General features: G+C 56.4%; 5 protein-coding genes across 5 annotated transcripts; 2 read left to right on the forward strand and 3 right to left on the reverse strand.

Moving 5' to 3' along the window:
* Positions 1-2,231: 2,231 nt before the first annotated feature.
* Positions 2,232-2,537, forward strand: LOC120764241 (feather beta keratin-like). The gene has a single exon (XM_040088086.1). The coding sequence runs from the start codon at positions 2,232-2,234 to the stop codon at positions 2,535-2,537; it is 306 nt and encodes a 101-aa protein (XP_039944020.1).
* A 1,948-nt stretch (positions 2,538-4,485) lies between these two features.
* LOC120764238 (feather keratin 1) lies at positions 4,486-4,791 on the reverse strand. Its single transcript, XM_040088083.1, has one exon. The coding sequence runs from the start codon at positions 4,789-4,791 to the stop codon at positions 4,486-4,488; it is 306 nt and encodes a 101-aa protein (XP_039944017.1).
* Positions 4,792-7,615: 2,824 nt separating this feature from the next.
* Positions 7,616-7,921, reverse strand: LOC120764242 (feather beta keratin-like). The gene has a single exon (XM_040088087.1). It carries the CDS (start codon positions 7,919-7,921, stop codon positions 7,616-7,618), a length of 306 nt encoding a protein of 101 aa, XP_039944021.1.
* A 2,950-nt stretch (positions 7,922-10,871) lies between these two features.
* Positions 10,872-11,177, reverse strand: LOC120764239 (feather keratin 1-like). The gene has a single exon (XM_040088084.1). It carries the CDS (start codon positions 11,175-11,177, stop codon positions 10,872-10,874), a length of 306 nt encoding a protein of 101 aa, XP_039944018.1.
* A 2,053-nt stretch (positions 11,178-13,230) lies between these two features.
* Positions 13,231-13,536, forward strand: LOC120764240 (feather keratin 1-like). Its single transcript, XM_040088085.1, has one exon. The coding sequence runs from the start codon at positions 13,231-13,233 to the stop codon at positions 13,534-13,536; it is 306 nt and encodes a 101-aa protein (XP_039944019.1).
* The last annotated feature ends 2,738 nt before the right edge of the window (positions 13,537-16,274 follow it).

The following is a 16,274-nucleotide window of genomic DNA, read 5'->3' on the forward strand; positions in this document are numbered from 1 at the left end:
GGAGCTTCCAGTGAAATGTCCCTTTTTAGTTTTGATTAAAAAATAAAAAATAAAATTAAAAAAAAACCAAAAAAACCAAAAAAACCCAAACCAAACCAAACCAAAAAAACAAAACAAAACCAACCAACCAACCAAACCAAACCAAAACAAACCCCCCCCAAACCCAAAACAAAACAAAAACAAACAAACAAAAAAAAGAAAAAAAATCCCCCTCCCCCAAAAAAAAACCAAAAAAAACCCCCCACAAACAAAAAAAAACCCCACAAAACACCAAAACAACAACAACAACAAAAAAAAAACACCCCAAAAACTTCCTAAAAAAGTTCCCAGTTGTGGAATCGCAGTTTGGGGTGGAGGAGACCTTGAAGATCACCTCGTTCCAGCCCCTTCCATGGGCAGGGCCACGTCCCACTGGAGCAGGTTGCTCAATATCCCATCCAGCCTGGCCTGGAATGGATCACGTCCTGGAGTCGATCGTTTCTTCAGCCTCAGTCATCACAGGATGCATTCCCAATTAATTCGGTCCTTCTCTGAACTGAAAGCTTAAAATAATCCCAAAAATAAAAATCCCCAGTCTGGGGATTGAGTTATTGCTTGAATCGTTCTATCCCTTCACGGACAGTTTAATTCTCGTTTTGCTGCTCTCACGATGGGCTAAGCTCCGCTTTAATGAACAAAATGCAACTCATAGATGTTTTGGGGGGGGAAAAATTGAAGCTGGAGACTTCCTCCCCTTGGTTAGCCAAAATTACTCGCCCAAATTACCCGAGCAGAGCAGAAATGATTGTCGGCTGCACCATGTGAATGAAGCACTTGGGGTTCTGGCTTTGTGCAGGGCCATAAATGAACTGAAATTAGCAATTGCTGGGACACCACCAACCCCGGTGTGCCTCCATTCCTTTCCTGCAGCAGGGTTGTCAGGATATTACCAGTGGTCATCCTGGCCTCCAAATTGTGGTTCCAGGACTTAAAACCTCAGCAAATTCCAGACCTAATTAGGCCAGGGAAGCAACTGGCCTGCTGATGAGTGTTTTATTTCCACTGAGAAACAGAGTTCAGATCCCTGCTGGAAAAAAAAAGGGAAGGAAGCTCCTGGAGGCTTGACAGAAGTTGCTCCGGGGGTCAAGGGGGAGTTATTCCCAAAAAAGGGCTTCAGGTGTGAAGCTGATTTGGAAAAACGCCACAATTTAAAACATTCAGGTTTAGGTTATTAAATGCACTTGGAGATTCCACACAAGTTGAAGGTAGTGACACGAACTATAAATTGTGAAGTGGTTTCTGGAATAAAATAATGATTTTTGACTGAAAATCTAAAAAAAAAAAAAAAAAAAAAAATTGGTGCCACGCAGGGTTTGTGACCTAATTAGGCTCTCATTTAAACCAGAGTTCCATTCTCAATGAGAGATTCAAACCAGACATGTGGCACAATCTGAAAACACAGGGAAAAATAGCTGCAATTACATTTATGCAAAACATGCAAATGCTGTGTGAATCTGGAGCTGTGTGGGACGAGTCTGGCATCGTTTTAATTTGGAAATGGCCACGAGAATGATGAGGCAGCGACTAAACTTCCAGACACAGGAAGAAAAACACTTTGCTTTCCAAGGGGGTGGCCATAGAGACCTAAATTACCTGAATCAACAATGCCGACCATGAGAAGCATTTGATCTCTAATTAAGTCACATAAAACGAGATTCCAGGGTGGAATGGGGATGCCACCAGCAAGGAAACGGGGAGGGAGCATTGCAACAAAAAATCAAAGGTTGGTGAAGCAGGAAGGGAATATTTTCCATGCAGGATGAGCTTGGGAAACACTTCCCATGAGCAAAGGCTGGCCCTGGGGCTGGCCAGGATGGTATAAAACCCACTCCGAGAGCAGGAGCCCTCATCCAGCTCTCCTGCCTTCTCCTCCTCGGTGACACAGGTGAGCTGCAACCACCTTTGCCTCACTCTTCTCCTTCTCCTCTTTGTCTTTGCCTTCAGCTCTGCCCTTGCTGCTCTGCAGCTTCTGCCGAGAGCTCCGCTCCCAGATCCTGCTCCCAACCTCTGCGCACTGGGAGCAGGTGGGAGAAGCTCCTGGGCTCTGTGCAGGGGAACCGTGGGCGTGGGGTTTTTGATCCTTCCTTGCTCCTATTCCCTGTCCCTTCTCCCCGGGCTCTGCTCTTCCTCCAGCCGAGGCCGCTCCTCACGTCCTGCCTGTGCCTTCTCCAGGTGCTGCTGCAGCCACAGCCATGTCCTGCTACGACCTGTGCCGGCCCTGCGGCCCCACGCCGCTGGCCAACAGCTGCAACGAGCCCTGCGTCCGGCAGTGCCAGGACTCGCGGGTCATCATCGAGCCCTCGCCCGTGGTGGTCACGCTGCCCGGGCCCATCCTCAGCTCCTTCCCGCAGAACACCGCCGTGGGATCCTCCACCTCGGCGGCCGTGGGCAGCATCCTGAGCGAGTCCGGGGTCCCCATCAACTCGGGGGGCTTTGGGCTCTCGGGGCTCTCTGGCCTTGGTGGCCGCTACTGCGGCCGGAGGTGCCTGCCCTGCTAGAGCCGGGCCGGGCGTGCAGCCAGTGCCTCCCCCAGGAAAGCCCCAGCCGGGGGCCGGGCTGAGGCTGGAGCTGCTGGCCAGCGTTTCCAGAGCCCTCGGGCCCCCCCGAGCCCTCCGCACAAGGAGGGAGGGGAACGTGGCCGGCTCAGGCTTCTGCTTGTCCTGCTTTCTTCTGCGCCTCCGCGGGCGCTGCTGTGCCCGGCTCTGCTGGCCCAGGGGCTCAGCCCCAGGCAGCGCCGCGGGCTCCTGCTGCTCCCGCTGTGCCCGTGCCTGGGGCAGGCACAGCCAGCCTGTCCCACTGCTGCTGGGGCAGCCTGGCCCGGGGCCCTGCCCAGCCCCTGCTTGCCTTCTCTCCTCACTCAATAAAGTTCACTCTGCATTGGAACTGGAGTCTCCTGGAGTTCCTTCCACTTGGGGACGCCAGATGAAGCTGCTCCGTGGGGATGGGATGCCCTGCCGGGGTTTGGCTGGTTAAAGGGCAGGGATGGACCTTTCCCACACCTGGGCAAGGTGAGAGGCTCCTGGGAGTGCCATGGGGCAGGGGAGGGAGCGTGGGCCCGTGTGAGTGTGCACAGGGTGACCAGGAGGTGCCCCAGGGCACATCTGAGGCCGGACAGAGGTTGGGAACGTGCTGAGGGTGGGTGTGAAACATGGATATGGGACAGGGATGGACACACAGGGACCATGAGCCCTCATCTGAGAGGGAGCAGCAGTGACAGTGACAGTGGCAAGGACAGTGACAGTGACAGTGACAGTATCAGAGACAGTGACAGTGAAAGTGACAGTGACAGTGACAGCGACAGGGACAGCGACAGTGACAGTGACAGTATCAGGGACAGGGACAGGGACAGGGACAGGGACAGTGGCAGTGACAGTGAAAGTGACAGCGACAGTGACAGTGGCATGTCCTGGGACTGTGCCCAGGCCTATATGGCATCAGTGGAAGCTTCTTATCCCACACCTAAATTGTCCTGTGGTCAGAAGCTTTAATTGCTGCGGAGTCATTCCGTGTGTCCTGAAGGGGTCGGGATCAGACCTGCTAAAATCTGCTCTGCACTCTGTCCACTTGATCTTGGAGCTTTTTCCCAGCCTTGAGGATTCTCAGGCTCCTCCAGGAAGAGCGACCCATCCCCAGTCCATTTCCACTGCTCCAATACCTGGCACAGGACTCACATTTCTCTTTGCACACCCGCCCTGGGTGCCACGTGTCACCTCAGGAGCTTGGGTTGTCCCTGTGCTCCAGGGTTTGGATGCTGCGCTTGGATGCAGGCAAGGAAAACAACCACTTCTAGCTGGAAATGCACAATAAAACCTTTAGGGAGGTGCCAGTAAATGTGCACAGAAATCTCAATGGCCCACGTTTTGACTCATCAATGGCAACCCAGTGTCCAACCTCCCTCCTGGCTCAAATGTCCCCTGGAGCAAATCCTGATCACCCTGTGCACACCCACACAAAGCCACACTCCCTCCAATCCCACCCAACCCCCCCCAGGACCTCACACCCCCACGGAGCAGCTTCATCTGGGGATCCCCAAGTGGAAGGAACTCCAGGAGACTCCAGTTCCAATGCAGAGTGAACTTTATTGAGTGTGAGGAGAGAAGGCAAGCAGGGGCTGGGCAGGGCCCCGGGCCAGGCTGCCCCAGCAGCAGTGGGACAGGCTGGCTGTGCCTGCCCCAGGCACGGGCACAGCGGGAGCAGCAGGAGCCCGCGGCGCTGCCTGGGGCTGAGCCCCTGGGCCAGCAGAGCCGGGCACAGCAGCGCCCGCGGAGGCGCAGAAGAAAGCAGGACAAGCAGAAGCCTGAGCCGGCCACGTTCCCCTCCCTCCTTGTGCGGAGGGCTCGGGGGGGCCCGAGGGCTCTGGAAACGCTGGCCAGCAGCTCCAGCCTCAGCCCGGCCCCCGGCTGGGGCTTTCCTGGGGGAGGCACTGGCTGCACGCCCGGCCCGGCTCTAGCAGGGCAGGCACCTCCGGCCACAGTAGCGGCCACCAAGGCCAGAGAGCCCCGAGAGCCCAAAGCCCCCCGAGTTGATGGGCACTCCCTCCTCGCTCAGGATGCTGCCCACGGCTGCCGAGGTGGAGGATCCCACGGCGGTGTTCTGCGGGAAGGAGCTGAGGATGGGCCCGGGCAGCGTGACCACCACGGGCGAGGGCTGGATGACCACGCGGGAGTCCTGGCACTGCCGGACGCAGGGCTCGTTGCAGCTGTTGGCCAGCGGCGTGGGGCCGCAGGGCCGGCACAGGTCGTAGCAGGACATGGCTGTGGCTGCAGCAGCACCTGGGGAGAGGCAGGGAAAGCACCAGGGAAGGTGAGGCACACCCGGAGATGCTGCTGGGCAGGAGGAAATGCAGCCTGGGGAGAAGGGACAGCCCGGACAGGGAGGAAGGCAGGAATTCTACAGCCCTGACCCCAGAGTGTTCCCCGTAAGGAAATCCCAACATCTCCCACCTGCCCCCGGTAAAAAACAACCACCAAAACCTGGTGAGAGCAGGAGCGAGGAGAAGGAGTGACAGAGAAGCAAAGATTCCATCGAGGTCCGAGGAAAAAGAGAAGAGAAAGAGAAGAGTGAGGCAAAGGTGGTTGCAGCTCACCTGTGTCACCGAGGAGGAGAAGGCAGGAGAGCTGGATGAGGGCTCCTGCTCTTGCTTTGCCTTTTATACCGTCCCACACAGCCCCGGGCCCCGACGCGCCTCTACACTGGGAACGTGTTTACCAACAAGCTCATATTTTATGCAAAGCATCCCCAATTAAATAAACTGGAGCTTGTTTATGTTCCCTGCAAGGCTGCCTTTTCATTTCCCTGTGCAGGACATGCCCATTCAGCCAAACTGGCTCCTTTCAAGTTGCCAGCATTAGAGGCCAGAAGGTTTTTAGGGTGTTTTTCAGCCAGAACCAGGCTGATGTTTCAGCCAGCTGGGTGGAGTGGTGCCGTGTTTCCAGGTGATGTCAGCACCTTCCCCTCCTGAGGCAGCACTGAGCCTTTGGAGTAATAAATGCAGTTTTTTATTACAAACCCAGGATTAAAGGTCTGGTTTTGGTGGGGACTGGCCGTAGACGATGCTGTCTGTGACTCCAAGGCCTTTCAAACCTTCTTAGACATTTATTCATCAGAGGGACTTCATGGGTTTGTTTTGAACTTTCTTTGGGATCTCATATTGCCTTTAGAAGCAATTATCTCGTTTCTTCTGCCTTTCACCTCTTTCAGCATCGCCTGGAGTTCTCCAGTCAGCTGAACAGGACTGACCCAGAAGGAAGGACGCTGCTTTCCCAACAACAAATATTAGTCAGGGTCATTATCTTGCAGAAAACAGAACATCTGACTCCAAAACTCTTCCTTCTTCCCTCCCTCACAGCCATCCCTCCACTCCTTTTCCCCCCTGCCTCTGACCAGACCCTGGACAGGGTCCCCAAACACTCGGGAATATTTCTGAGCAGGACATGGAGCACCTGAGGGCTGGCGGTGCCAGCAAACCCAGCCTGGGGAGCAGCAGGGGCCAGGATGTTCCCGAGGTGCCCGGCAAGGGAAGGGTTCCACGCTCTGAGCTGCGTTTCCTGGGGTGAGACGAGAGCTGGTGTCCCCAGGAGCGGTGACAGCCCCGCTTGGGCACCACCTGCACGACCCTGACACCCCTGGTGACAAAAGGGACAAAACCCCTGCCCCAGCGAGACTGGGCTCCATCAGAGACAGAAAAAATCTTAAATCCCAGAGGTCCAAGGCAGATCCCTCATCCAGGAGGAGGAAAGGAGCTCTCAGGAGAATTTTCTCCAAATGAACACATTCAGTAGAAGACCCCCAGGTGTGACCCCCAGATCTGACAGAGAGATTTCCTTCAAAACACGCACCAGGTTTCCATCCACGGCATTTCCACTTCAATCCCTTCCCCAGGCAAAACACTGAGTGCACCAAAGGCATTTCGAGCACTTTCTCCCTGACCCAGCCCGCCCCACCGAGGGTCTCCAGAAAGCCTCGGGGGTCCTCACCCACCCCGTTCTCGCAGGGGTGTCCTGGGGGTGTTGCTTCCCTTCCCCGGTTCCATTTCGACCTCGAGGCTGCCGATGTCCTCTCCTGGCTCACGCAGGGGCAGGAGGACATTTCCACAGCAGATAAAGAGACAGGAACGCGGCAGGTTCACTTTATTTCAGACATTGAAGCCCAAAACAGGGCAGAGCAGCAGCCTTTGACTGTCACAAGACGGCTGCAGTGCCAGGCACACCTCATCCCCCAGGGAGAAACCCTCCACAGGAAGCAGGAGAAGAAAATCGGGCATCATGCTGACTTTGGCAGGGCACATGTCCCTGCAACTCGCCTGGGACTCCCTCTGCATCCAGGGGATGGGAGAAGGGCTTGGAGCAAGGGAGGGCAAGGTCCATTCGGAGGTGGTAAAACACAAACAGGGCCTTGGGCAGGTAGGTGGCACAGAAACCATCGGGTCAGTGCTTTGACTCATCAGCAGGAAATTGTCCAACCTCTGTCCTGCCTCAGATGTGCCCTGGGGCACCTCCTGGTCACCCTGTGCACACACCCACGCTCCGTCCCCTGCCCCATGGCACTCCCAGGAGCTTCTCACCTTGCCCAGGTGTGGGAAAGGTCCATCCCTGCCCTTTAACCACCCAAACCCCGGCAGGGCATCCCATCCCCACGGAGCAGCTTCATCTGGGGACCCCCAAGTGGAAGGAACTCCAGGAGACTCCAGTTCCAATGCAGAGTGAACTTTATTGAGTGTGAGGAGAGAAGGCAAGCAGGGGCTGGGCAGGGCCCCGGGCCAGGCTGCCCCAGCAGCAGTGGGACAGGCTGGCTGTGCCTGCCCCAGGCACGGGCACAGCGGGAGCAGCAGGAGCCCGCGGCGCTGCCTGGGGCTGAGCCCCTGGGCCAGCAGAGCCGGGCACAGCAGCGCCCGTGGAGGCGCAGAAGAAAGCAGGACAAGCAGAAGCCTGAGCCGGCCACGTTCCCCTCCCTCCTTGTGCGGAGGGCTCGGGGGGGCCCGAGGGCTCTGGAAACGCTGGCCAGCAGCTCCAGCCTCAGCCCGGCCCCCGGCTGGGGCTTTCCTGGGGGAGGCACTGGCTGCACGTCCGGCCCGGCTCTAGCAGGGCAGGCACCTCCGGCCGCAGTAGCGGCCACCAAGGCCAGAGAGCCCCGAGAGCCCAAAGCCCCCAGAGTTGATGGGGACCCCGGACTCGCTCAGGATGCTGCCCACGGCCGCCGAGGTGGAGGATCCCACGGCGGTGTTCTGCGGGAAGGAGCTGAGGATGGGCCCGGGCAGCGTGACCACCACGGGCGAGGGCTCGATGATGACCCGCGAGTCCTGGCACTGCCGGACGCAGGGCTCGTTGCAGCTGTTGGCCAGCGGCGTGGGGCCGCAGGGCCGGCACAGGTCGTAGCAGGACATGGCTGTGGCTGCAGCAGCACCTGGAGAAGGCACAGGCAGGACGTGAGGAGCGGCCTCGGCTGGAGGAAGAGCAGAGCCCGGGGAGAAGGGACAGGGAATAGGAGCAAGGAAGGATCAGGAACCCCACGCCCACGGTTCCCCTGCACAGAGCCCAGGAGCTTCTCCCACCTGCTCCCAGTGCGCAGAGGTTGGGAGCAGGATCTGGGAGCGGAGCTCTCGGCAGAAGCTGCAGAGCAGCAAGGGCAGAGCTGAAGGCAAAGACAAAGAGGAGAAGGAGAAGAGTGAGGCAAAGGTGGTTGCAGCTCACCTGTGTCACCGAGGAGGAGAAGGCAGGAGAGCTGGATGAGGGCTCCTGCTCTTGCTCTGCCTTTTATACCGTCCCACACAGCCCCGGGCCCACCAGCACCCTCGGCACACGGAACGCGTTTCCCAAGCTCATCCCGCATGCAAAACAGCCCCATTAGAGAAATGGGGACACTGCAACGCTGCTTTTTCATTTCCCTGTGCAGGACATGCCCAGTCAGCCTCCCAGGCTCCTTTCAAGTTGCCAGGATTAGAGGCCAAAATGTGCCCTGGGGCGAAGCCACGTCAGCAGCGCCGGGTGATGCAGCCGGGGCTGGGGACTGTCCTATTTCACCAGGGGACACCAGGCCCTTTGCCCTCCAGGGCCTCACTTTTGGGTTCTCAGAACAATCAGGACATTTCTTCTGGCAGCCCTAAAACAACAAGCCCGGCTTAGAAATGTGTTTTCTGTGACAGGACTCGCCTCACCCGCTGCGCAAGCAAACACTCGACTCCATCAGAGCTGGGTGTGAGCTTCCCCGTCACCTTGGACACCCTCAAGAATCAGGAATCTCACGTCCAGACAAACCCGTGTGCTCTTTGCCCTTCCATGCCTTTTTGGAGAGTCCCCAGCATCCTCGAGCCAACAGGGGGACGTTTGAGAAGCAGAAAATCCTCTCCAACACTCCATAATTCTGCTCCCAGCGGCTCCACCCAGCACCGAGTGTCCATGTTGGGCTTTTCCCACTGCTCCTTCTCCATCCCCAAATCTCCAAACCCCTGCTGGGAGCCTACACCCAAACTCAGTCACAGGCGGTGGAAGGAGCCTGCAGAGCTCTCCACGGAGACATCAAAACACATCGGAAGGAGTCAGGGGCTGGGAATGTCAGCAGGAAAACACCGGAGGCAAGCAGACAGAGAGATCACCGCTTCCTTTTCCATCATGCCAGCACTCAGACGTGCAGGGTCCAACTGGCCTGGCCTCCGCCCATGGCTGGCACTGAGGGGCTGCCCTTTAATGGCCTTGGAGCCCTCCATCCCTGGAATGGACTCTGACCCCCCCATTCCCTGCCCTCCATCCCTGGAATGGACTCTGACCCCCCCCATTCCCTGCCCTCCATCCCTGGAATGGGCTCTGACTCCTCCATTCCCTGGAATGGTCTCTGACCCCTCCATTCCCTCCCCTCCATTCCCTGGAATGGGCTCTGACCCCTCCATTCCCTGCCCTCCATCCCTGGAATGGTCTCTGACTCCTCCATTCCCTGGAATGGGCTCTGACTCCTCCATTCCCTCCCCTCCATTCCCTGGAATGGGCTCTGACCCCTCCATTCCCTGCCCTCCATCCCTGGAATGGTCTCTGACTCCTCCATTCCCTGGAATGGGCTCTGACTCCTCCATCCCTGGAATGGACTCTGACCCTTCCATTCCCTCCCCTCCATTCCTTGGAATGGTCTCTGACCCCCCCATTCCCTGCCCTCCATTCCCTGGAATGGTCTCTGACTCCTCCATTCCTTGGAATGGGCTCTGACCCCTCCATTCCCTGGAATGGTCTCTGACTCCTCCATTCCCTGGAATGAGCTCTGATCCCTCCATTCCCTTCCTTCCCTCCCAGAATGGTCTCTGACCCCTCCATTCTCCTGCTCCAGGTAGAGTGAGGGTCACTTCCTAGATTTGGACACCGCTCTCAGGCACAGGGCAGGATTTTGGGGTGTCTGCGCAGGGCCAGGAGTTGGATTTGATGATTTGTGAGTCCCTTCCTACCTGGATATTCCAGGATTCTCTTATTCCCTGAATGACAGGCAGTAGAAGACATGGGAAGAAGCAGGAGGCACCTTGTCCTCCTCTGCATCACCGGAGCGATGTTCTGCCCTTGCGCAGCGTCCCCCGTGAAGCCCTGCGCTGTGCCTGCAGCCCTGCCAGCACTGCTGGCCCCGCCAGGAGGGACAGCGGGGCACCAGGGCTGCTGGGGTGGCACAAGTGACGGGTGACAGCTCCCGGGGATTCTGTCACACGCCAGGGCAGGGGTTCCAGGGAACATTTTCTGACTGAGAGATGAAACACAGGGAGCAGGGAGATTCTGGAGTGCCCATCCCTGGGCAGATCCAGAGGAGCCGTGGGCATCTAAGGCAAATCCCTCAAGGTTGTCCCACCCCAGCAGAGGGTTCAGCCACAGGACCTCTGGAGGTGTATTCCAACCCCAGCAACTGCGATTTGGTGACCTCCCCCACGGAGCAGCTTCATCTGGGGACCCCCAAGTGGAAGGAACTCCAGGAGACTCCAGTTCCAATGCAGAGTGAACTTTATTGAGTGTGAGGAGAGAAGGCAAGCAGGGGCTGGGCAGGGCCCCGGGCCAGGCTGCCCCAGCAGCAGTGGGACAGGCTGGCTGTGCCTGCCCCAGGCACGGGCACAGCGGGAGCAGCAGGAGCCCGCGGCGCTGCCTGGGGCTGAGCCCCTGGGCCAGCAGAGCCGGGCACAGCAGCGCCCGCGGAGGCGCAGAAGAAAGCAGGACAAGCAGAAGCCTGAGCCGGCCACGTTCCCCTCCCTCCTTGTGCGGAGGGCTCGGGGGGGCCCGAGGGCTCTGGAAACGCTGGCCAGCAGCTCCAGCCTCAGCCCGGCCCCCGGCTGGGGCTTTCCTGGGGGAGGCACTGGCTGCACGTCCGGCCCGGCTCTAGCAGGGCAGGCACCTCCGGCCGCAGTAGCGGCCACCAAGGCCAGAGAGCCCCGAGAGCCCAAAGCCCCCCGAGTTGATGGGGACCCCGGACTCGCTCAGGATGCTGCCCACGGCCGCCGAGGTGGAGGATCCCACGGCGGTGTTCTGCGGGAAGGAGCTGAGGATGGGCCCGGGCAGCGTGACCACCACGGGCGAGGGCTGGATGACCACGCGGGAGTCCTGGCACTGCCGGACGCAGGGCTCATTGCAGCTGTTGGCCAGCGGCGTGGGGCCGCAGGGCCGGCACAGGTCGTAGCAGGACATGGCTGTGGCTGCAGCAGCACCTGGGGAGAGGCAGGGAAAGCACCAGGGAAGGTGAGGCACACCCGGAGATGCTGCTCTCAGGAGAAAGAGCAGAGCCTGGGGAGAAGGGGCAGCCCAGAGAGGGAGATAGAAAGGACAAGGAACTGCTGTCCCCACGAGAGCCCTAAAAACCCAAACAGGACCTTCTCCCACCTCCCTCCAGTGTGGACAGAGAATGGAGATGGTCACCAAGAGTCCCAGTAAACACAACTGAGGCAAAGCCCCAGTGGAAACCCGATGAGACACAGGAAAAGAAACTGAGGAAGGCACTCACCTGTTTCACCAAGGAGGAGAAGGCAGGAGAAGTGGATGAGGGCTGCTGCTCCTGCTCTGCCTTTTATACCATCCCACACAGCCCCGGGCCCAGGGACGGTCTTTGCACATGGAACGTGTTTACCAAGCTCATCGTGCATGCAAAACATCCCAATTACAAAAATTAGTGTTTTTATTTTTTGCCCTGCAACGCTGCCTTTTCATTTCCCTGTGCGGGACATGCCCAGCCAACCTGCCGGGCTCCTTTCAAGTGCCGGGATTAGAGGCCAAAACACTTCCAGGGAAAACGATTCGTCAGCAGGGCCGGGTGATGTCCCGCTGAGCACCTGGTGCCAGTCTCTGCCCCTCCAGGGCAGGGCTTTCAGGAGCAGGGGCAGATCCGTGTCCCCTGCTGGACACTGGCACCACGGGACTGCTCTGGGCACGGTGCCTCACCTCAAGGGATCCCTGAGGTTGGAACAGCTCTCCCAGAACATCGACTCCAACCTGTGCCTGGTCCATCCTTTGTCACACAGCCCGGAGCGCTCAGTGTCATGTCCAGATTCCCCTTGGACACCTCCAGGGAGGGCGACTCCAAACCCTCCCTGGGCAGCCCCTGCTGAGGCCAGAGCAGCCGTGCCCATCCCTGGAATGGTCTCTGAGCCTTCCATTCCCTTCCTTCCGTCCCTGGAATGGTCTCTGAGCCTTCCATTCCCTTCCTTCCATCCCTGGAATGGTCTCTGAGCCCTCCATTCCCTTCCTTCCATCCCTGGAATGGTCTCTGAGCCCTCCATTCCCTGCCTAGCATCCCTGGAATGGTCTCTGACCCCCCCATTCCCTTCCTTCCATCCCTGGAATGATCTCTGACACCTCCATTCCCTGCCCTCCATCCCCTGGAATGGTTTCTGACCCGTCCATCCCCTGGGATGGTTTCTGACCCCTCAGCCCGGAGAGGCGATGCCTCATTCAGGGAGAAGGACAGCGCTGACCCTCGCAGGGGAACGGCCAGGCTGGAGCCTCAGGGCGCTGAGGAGCCCGGCCCCATCATCAGGAAACGCTTTAAAGTCCTGCCCTGGAGGGCCAGGGCTGGAATTATTTGGGATGTGGGACGCTCCTCAGCCCCGGCTGCATCACCCGGCGCTGCTGACGTGGCTTCGCCCCAGGGCACATTTTGGCCTCTAATCCTGGCAACTTGAAAGGAGCCTGGGAGGCTGACTGGGCATGTCCTGCACAGGGAAATGAAAAAGCAGCGTTGCAGTGTCCCCATTTCTCTAATGGGGATGTTTTGCATGCGGGATGAGCTTGGGAAACGCGTTCCGTGTGCCGAGGGTGCCGGTGGGCCCGGGGCTGTGTGGGACGGTATAAAAGGCAGAGCAAGAGCAGGAGCCCTCATCCAGCTCTCCTGCCTTCTCCTCCTCGGTGACACAGGTGAGCTGCAACCACCTTTGCCTCACTCTCCTCTTTCTCTTCTCTTTTTCCTCGGACCTCGATGGAATCTTTGCTTCTCTGAGACTCCTTCTCCTCGCTCCTGCTCTCACCAGGTTTTGGTGGTTGTTTTTTACCGGGGGCAGGTGGGAGATGTTGGGATTTCCTTACGGGGAACACTCTGGGGTCAGGGCTGTCGAATTCCTGCCTTCCTCCCTGTCCGGGCTGTCCCTTCTCCCCAGGCTGCGTTTCCTCCTGCCCAGCAGCATCTCCGGGTGTGCCTCACCTTCCCTGGTGCTTTCCCTGCCTCTCCCCAGGTGCTGCTGCAGCCACAGCCATGTCCTGCTACGACCTGTGCCGGCCCTGCGGCCCCACGCCGCTGGCCAACAGCTGCAACGAGCCCTGCGTCCGGCAGTGCCAGGACTCCCGCGTGGTCATCCAGCCCTCGCCCGTGGTGGTCACGCTGCCCGGGCCCATCCTCAGCTCCTTCCCGCAGAACACCACCGTGGGATCCTCCACCTCGGCGGCCGTGGGCAGCATCCTGAGCGAGGAGGGAGTGCCCATCAACTCGGGGGGCTTTGGGCTCTCGGGGCTCTCTGGCCTTGGTGGCCGCTACTGCGGCCGGAGGTGCCTGCCCTGCTAGAGCCGGGCCGGACGTGCAGCCAGTGCCTCCCCCAGGAAAGCCCCAGCCGGGGGCCGGGCTGAGGCTGGAGCTGCTGGCCAGCGTTTCCAGAGCCCTCGGGCCCCCCCGAGCCCTCCGCACAAGGAGGGAGGGAGGGAGGTTCTGTCTGGACTCGTGGCCAAGCGCGTTTCAGCCTCCGAAGTCCTGCTTTTGAAGAGTTTCCTTGTCTCTGTGACTCCGCGTTTCACGCTGACGCGGTTTAACGCCGCGGTTGGCAGCAGTCAGTGGAGGGGTTTGACTCGGGAATTAAGGAAAGGTGGAGTCTCGCTTGCTGTCTCTCAGCTGGAATGGTTTCAGTGGCTTCTTTTCCCTTCATAAATATATATTTTTTCCCTTTTGTTTTTGCTGAATGCTACTTGACTTTTTATCATTAAACTGATGTTGCATCTGATTTGGAGTTTCGTTGTGGTTTTTTCTCCCCTCGGGGCAGAATTATGTGAAAATCTATGCAGGGATTTAACACAGGAAAATGTGCATCCCAAAAGTCACCACAACACACCTGATAAAAATAATTTCCTTGATTTTTACACTCCTGTGAAGCACTGAGCAGGTTCACAAATATATTTCACCTTCTAGGATTTTTTCCCCCCAATTTTTTTGTCCCACTTATATATTTAAAAATACAATTGTGGTGTTTAAGCTCGAGAGATTTTAGGTCTTGTCCCCTGTTTGGCATCTTTGAAACCCTTGGGAATCCAAATGATTATTAATATGGCAGAATCAACACTTGCCATTGCGGCAGCAGAAAGAGACGCGAGAATAAGAAAGCCATGAAATAAAATCTATTTTAAAATTCATTTGTCCTAGAGCTGAGATACAAATATGTGAGGAGCTCGAGGGAAGGCTCCTGGCATTCAGCTGTGGAGCCACTCCAAATGTCCACAGAACAGGCAAAAGAGGTGGGGTTCTCTATTCAACCGTTTTATGCTTATGTTTAAAGTTTATTATAATATGATTTACTTGCAAATTTACAAATCCGGAGGGAGAAGAGTTTAGCAAGAAGGCGGGAGAGAATCCTGGGATCTCCTGACTGGGAGGGACCCTCAGGTGTCACCTAACCCAGCTGCTGGTCCTGCACAGTCACCTCGAAATCCCAAAATGTCCCTGGCAGCCGTGTCCAGACTCTCCCGGGGCCGTGCCCATTCCCTGGGGAGCCCGGGCAGCGCCCGACACCCTCTGGGGGAAGAATTTTCCACAAACATCCATCCCAAACCTCCCTGGCACAGCTCCAGGTCGCAGAGAGCCGCCCCTCTGCCGGGTCCCCTTCCCAGCAACATCCAAAAAAATGAAAGGTGGCAAAAGGGAAACTCGCCAGACTGAGCGGAGCCTGCGCTTGAAAAGAGCTTTCCATGGGGGGATTTCCCAAAGAAATAATTGGAGGGGCCGGAATGCCGACGGGTTCTTCCCTGGGATCCGCGAGGGATCGCCGGGCGCTCCCCGAGGGACGTTCTGCGTGGCAATTGCATTTATGATGAGATTGCTTTTCTTAATTATATTTATGAACAGAAACAAGTCCCCGTGGTCGGTTTAAGGGACGCCCCAGATGTGGCACTTGCTGGTAAAAATGCTGCTCCCGAGGTTCCGGTGCTGTAACGATTTTATGATGGTGTTGAATCGATGCAATGCCAATTAAAAAGTAAGGGGGCTTAAAAGTCAGTTTAAATCCCCTTTTATTGAAACATATGCACGGGATTTGGAAACGTGTTCTGTGTCTGTCACCAGCAGATCATTTAATCTATTTTTATCTATTTTCTGTATTTTATCCACTTTATGCATTTAATCCATTTAATCAATTTAATCCATTTAATCAATTTTATTTATTAATCCCACTATGCAAATGGACACAGAGCATGAGAGGTGCAGTAAGGGAATTTGGGAGACTGAAGAGTCTGGGTAAGGGGAAATAAACCCCAAAATTTCCCTTTGGTGATCTAAAAGGGGAAAAAGGGGGGAAAAGCCGTGTTCCAGAATGTTCCCAGCCCAACTCGGCAGGGGTTTGTGCAGGATGTTGAAGTTTTTATTAAATGGAGGAGCTCAGTTCTATTTCAAGCAGAATTTTGTGCCTTTAAGGGTCTGACCCATCTCCTGTAATGCCTGAAATCATTGGAGAGACAGTTTCTGAAGAATGTGAACATGATTTGGATGTTCAGGTGGAAAAATCTGTGTGATAATTCTGTAGATATTTTTTAGATATTTTTTACTTCGTGTGGTTATTGAAGCATCTTTTTTTTTTTTTTTTCTTTTTTTTTTCCCCATTAATTAGTTCCCACACATATTTTTGCAAATGGAACCTTTTCTTGATAAAGGAATTGTGCTGCTTTTGTTTTCCAGTCTAGGTTTAGGCTGGCATTGCATGAGAAGCATCATCCACCCATTAAAAATTCTTTCATCTTCCCAATTTATGGGTACTTTTAATTTCTGGTACTTTTAGACCGACTTTAATAATGTCAGCGTGAAATTACTTCAAGCACAGTCTAATAAAGACTTTTTTTTTCCAGCTCCTCAGCAATTTGCTCACTCACTTGTGGCTGCCTTGGGATCCAAGATCAAATCCAAGAGGAGCCAAAACCCTTTGTGTGCCATTCCCAGTCTGACCCAGTTACAAACAACTGTCAATTAAAAATGTTCACATCTCCAAAAAACAAATCTCTGAGGGCCTTTCCAAGCTTGGAGAAGCGTTGGGGTGACCTAATTGTGGC

This window comes from Hirundo rustica, chromosome 29 (genome assembly GCF_015227805.2).
Source record: "Hirundo rustica isolate bHirRus1 chromosome 29, bHirRus1.pri.v3, whole genome shotgun sequence".
Taxonomy (NCBI): Eukaryota; Metazoa; Chordata; class Aves; order Passeriformes; family Hirundinidae; genus Hirundo; species Hirundo rustica.

Coding starts and splice junctions, on each gene's coding strand:
- LOC120764241 (XM_040088086.1), top strand. CDS start 2,232: ATGTCCTGCTACGACCTGTGCCGGCCCTGCGGCCCCACGCCGCTGGCC.
- LOC120764240 (XM_040088085.1), top strand. CDS start 13,231: ATGTCCTGCTACGACCTGTGCCGGCCCTGCGGCCCCACGCCGCTGGCC.
- LOC120764242 (XM_040088087.1), bottom strand. CDS start 7,921: ATGTCCTGCTACGACCTGTGCCGGCCCTGCGGCCCCACGCCGCTGGCC.
- LOC120764238 (XM_040088083.1), bottom strand. CDS start 4,791: ATGTCCTGCTACGACCTGTGCCGGCCCTGCGGCCCCACGCCGCTGGCC.
- LOC120764239 (XM_040088084.1), bottom strand. CDS start 11,177: ATGTCCTGCTACGACCTGTGCCGGCCCTGCGGCCCCACGCCGCTGGCC.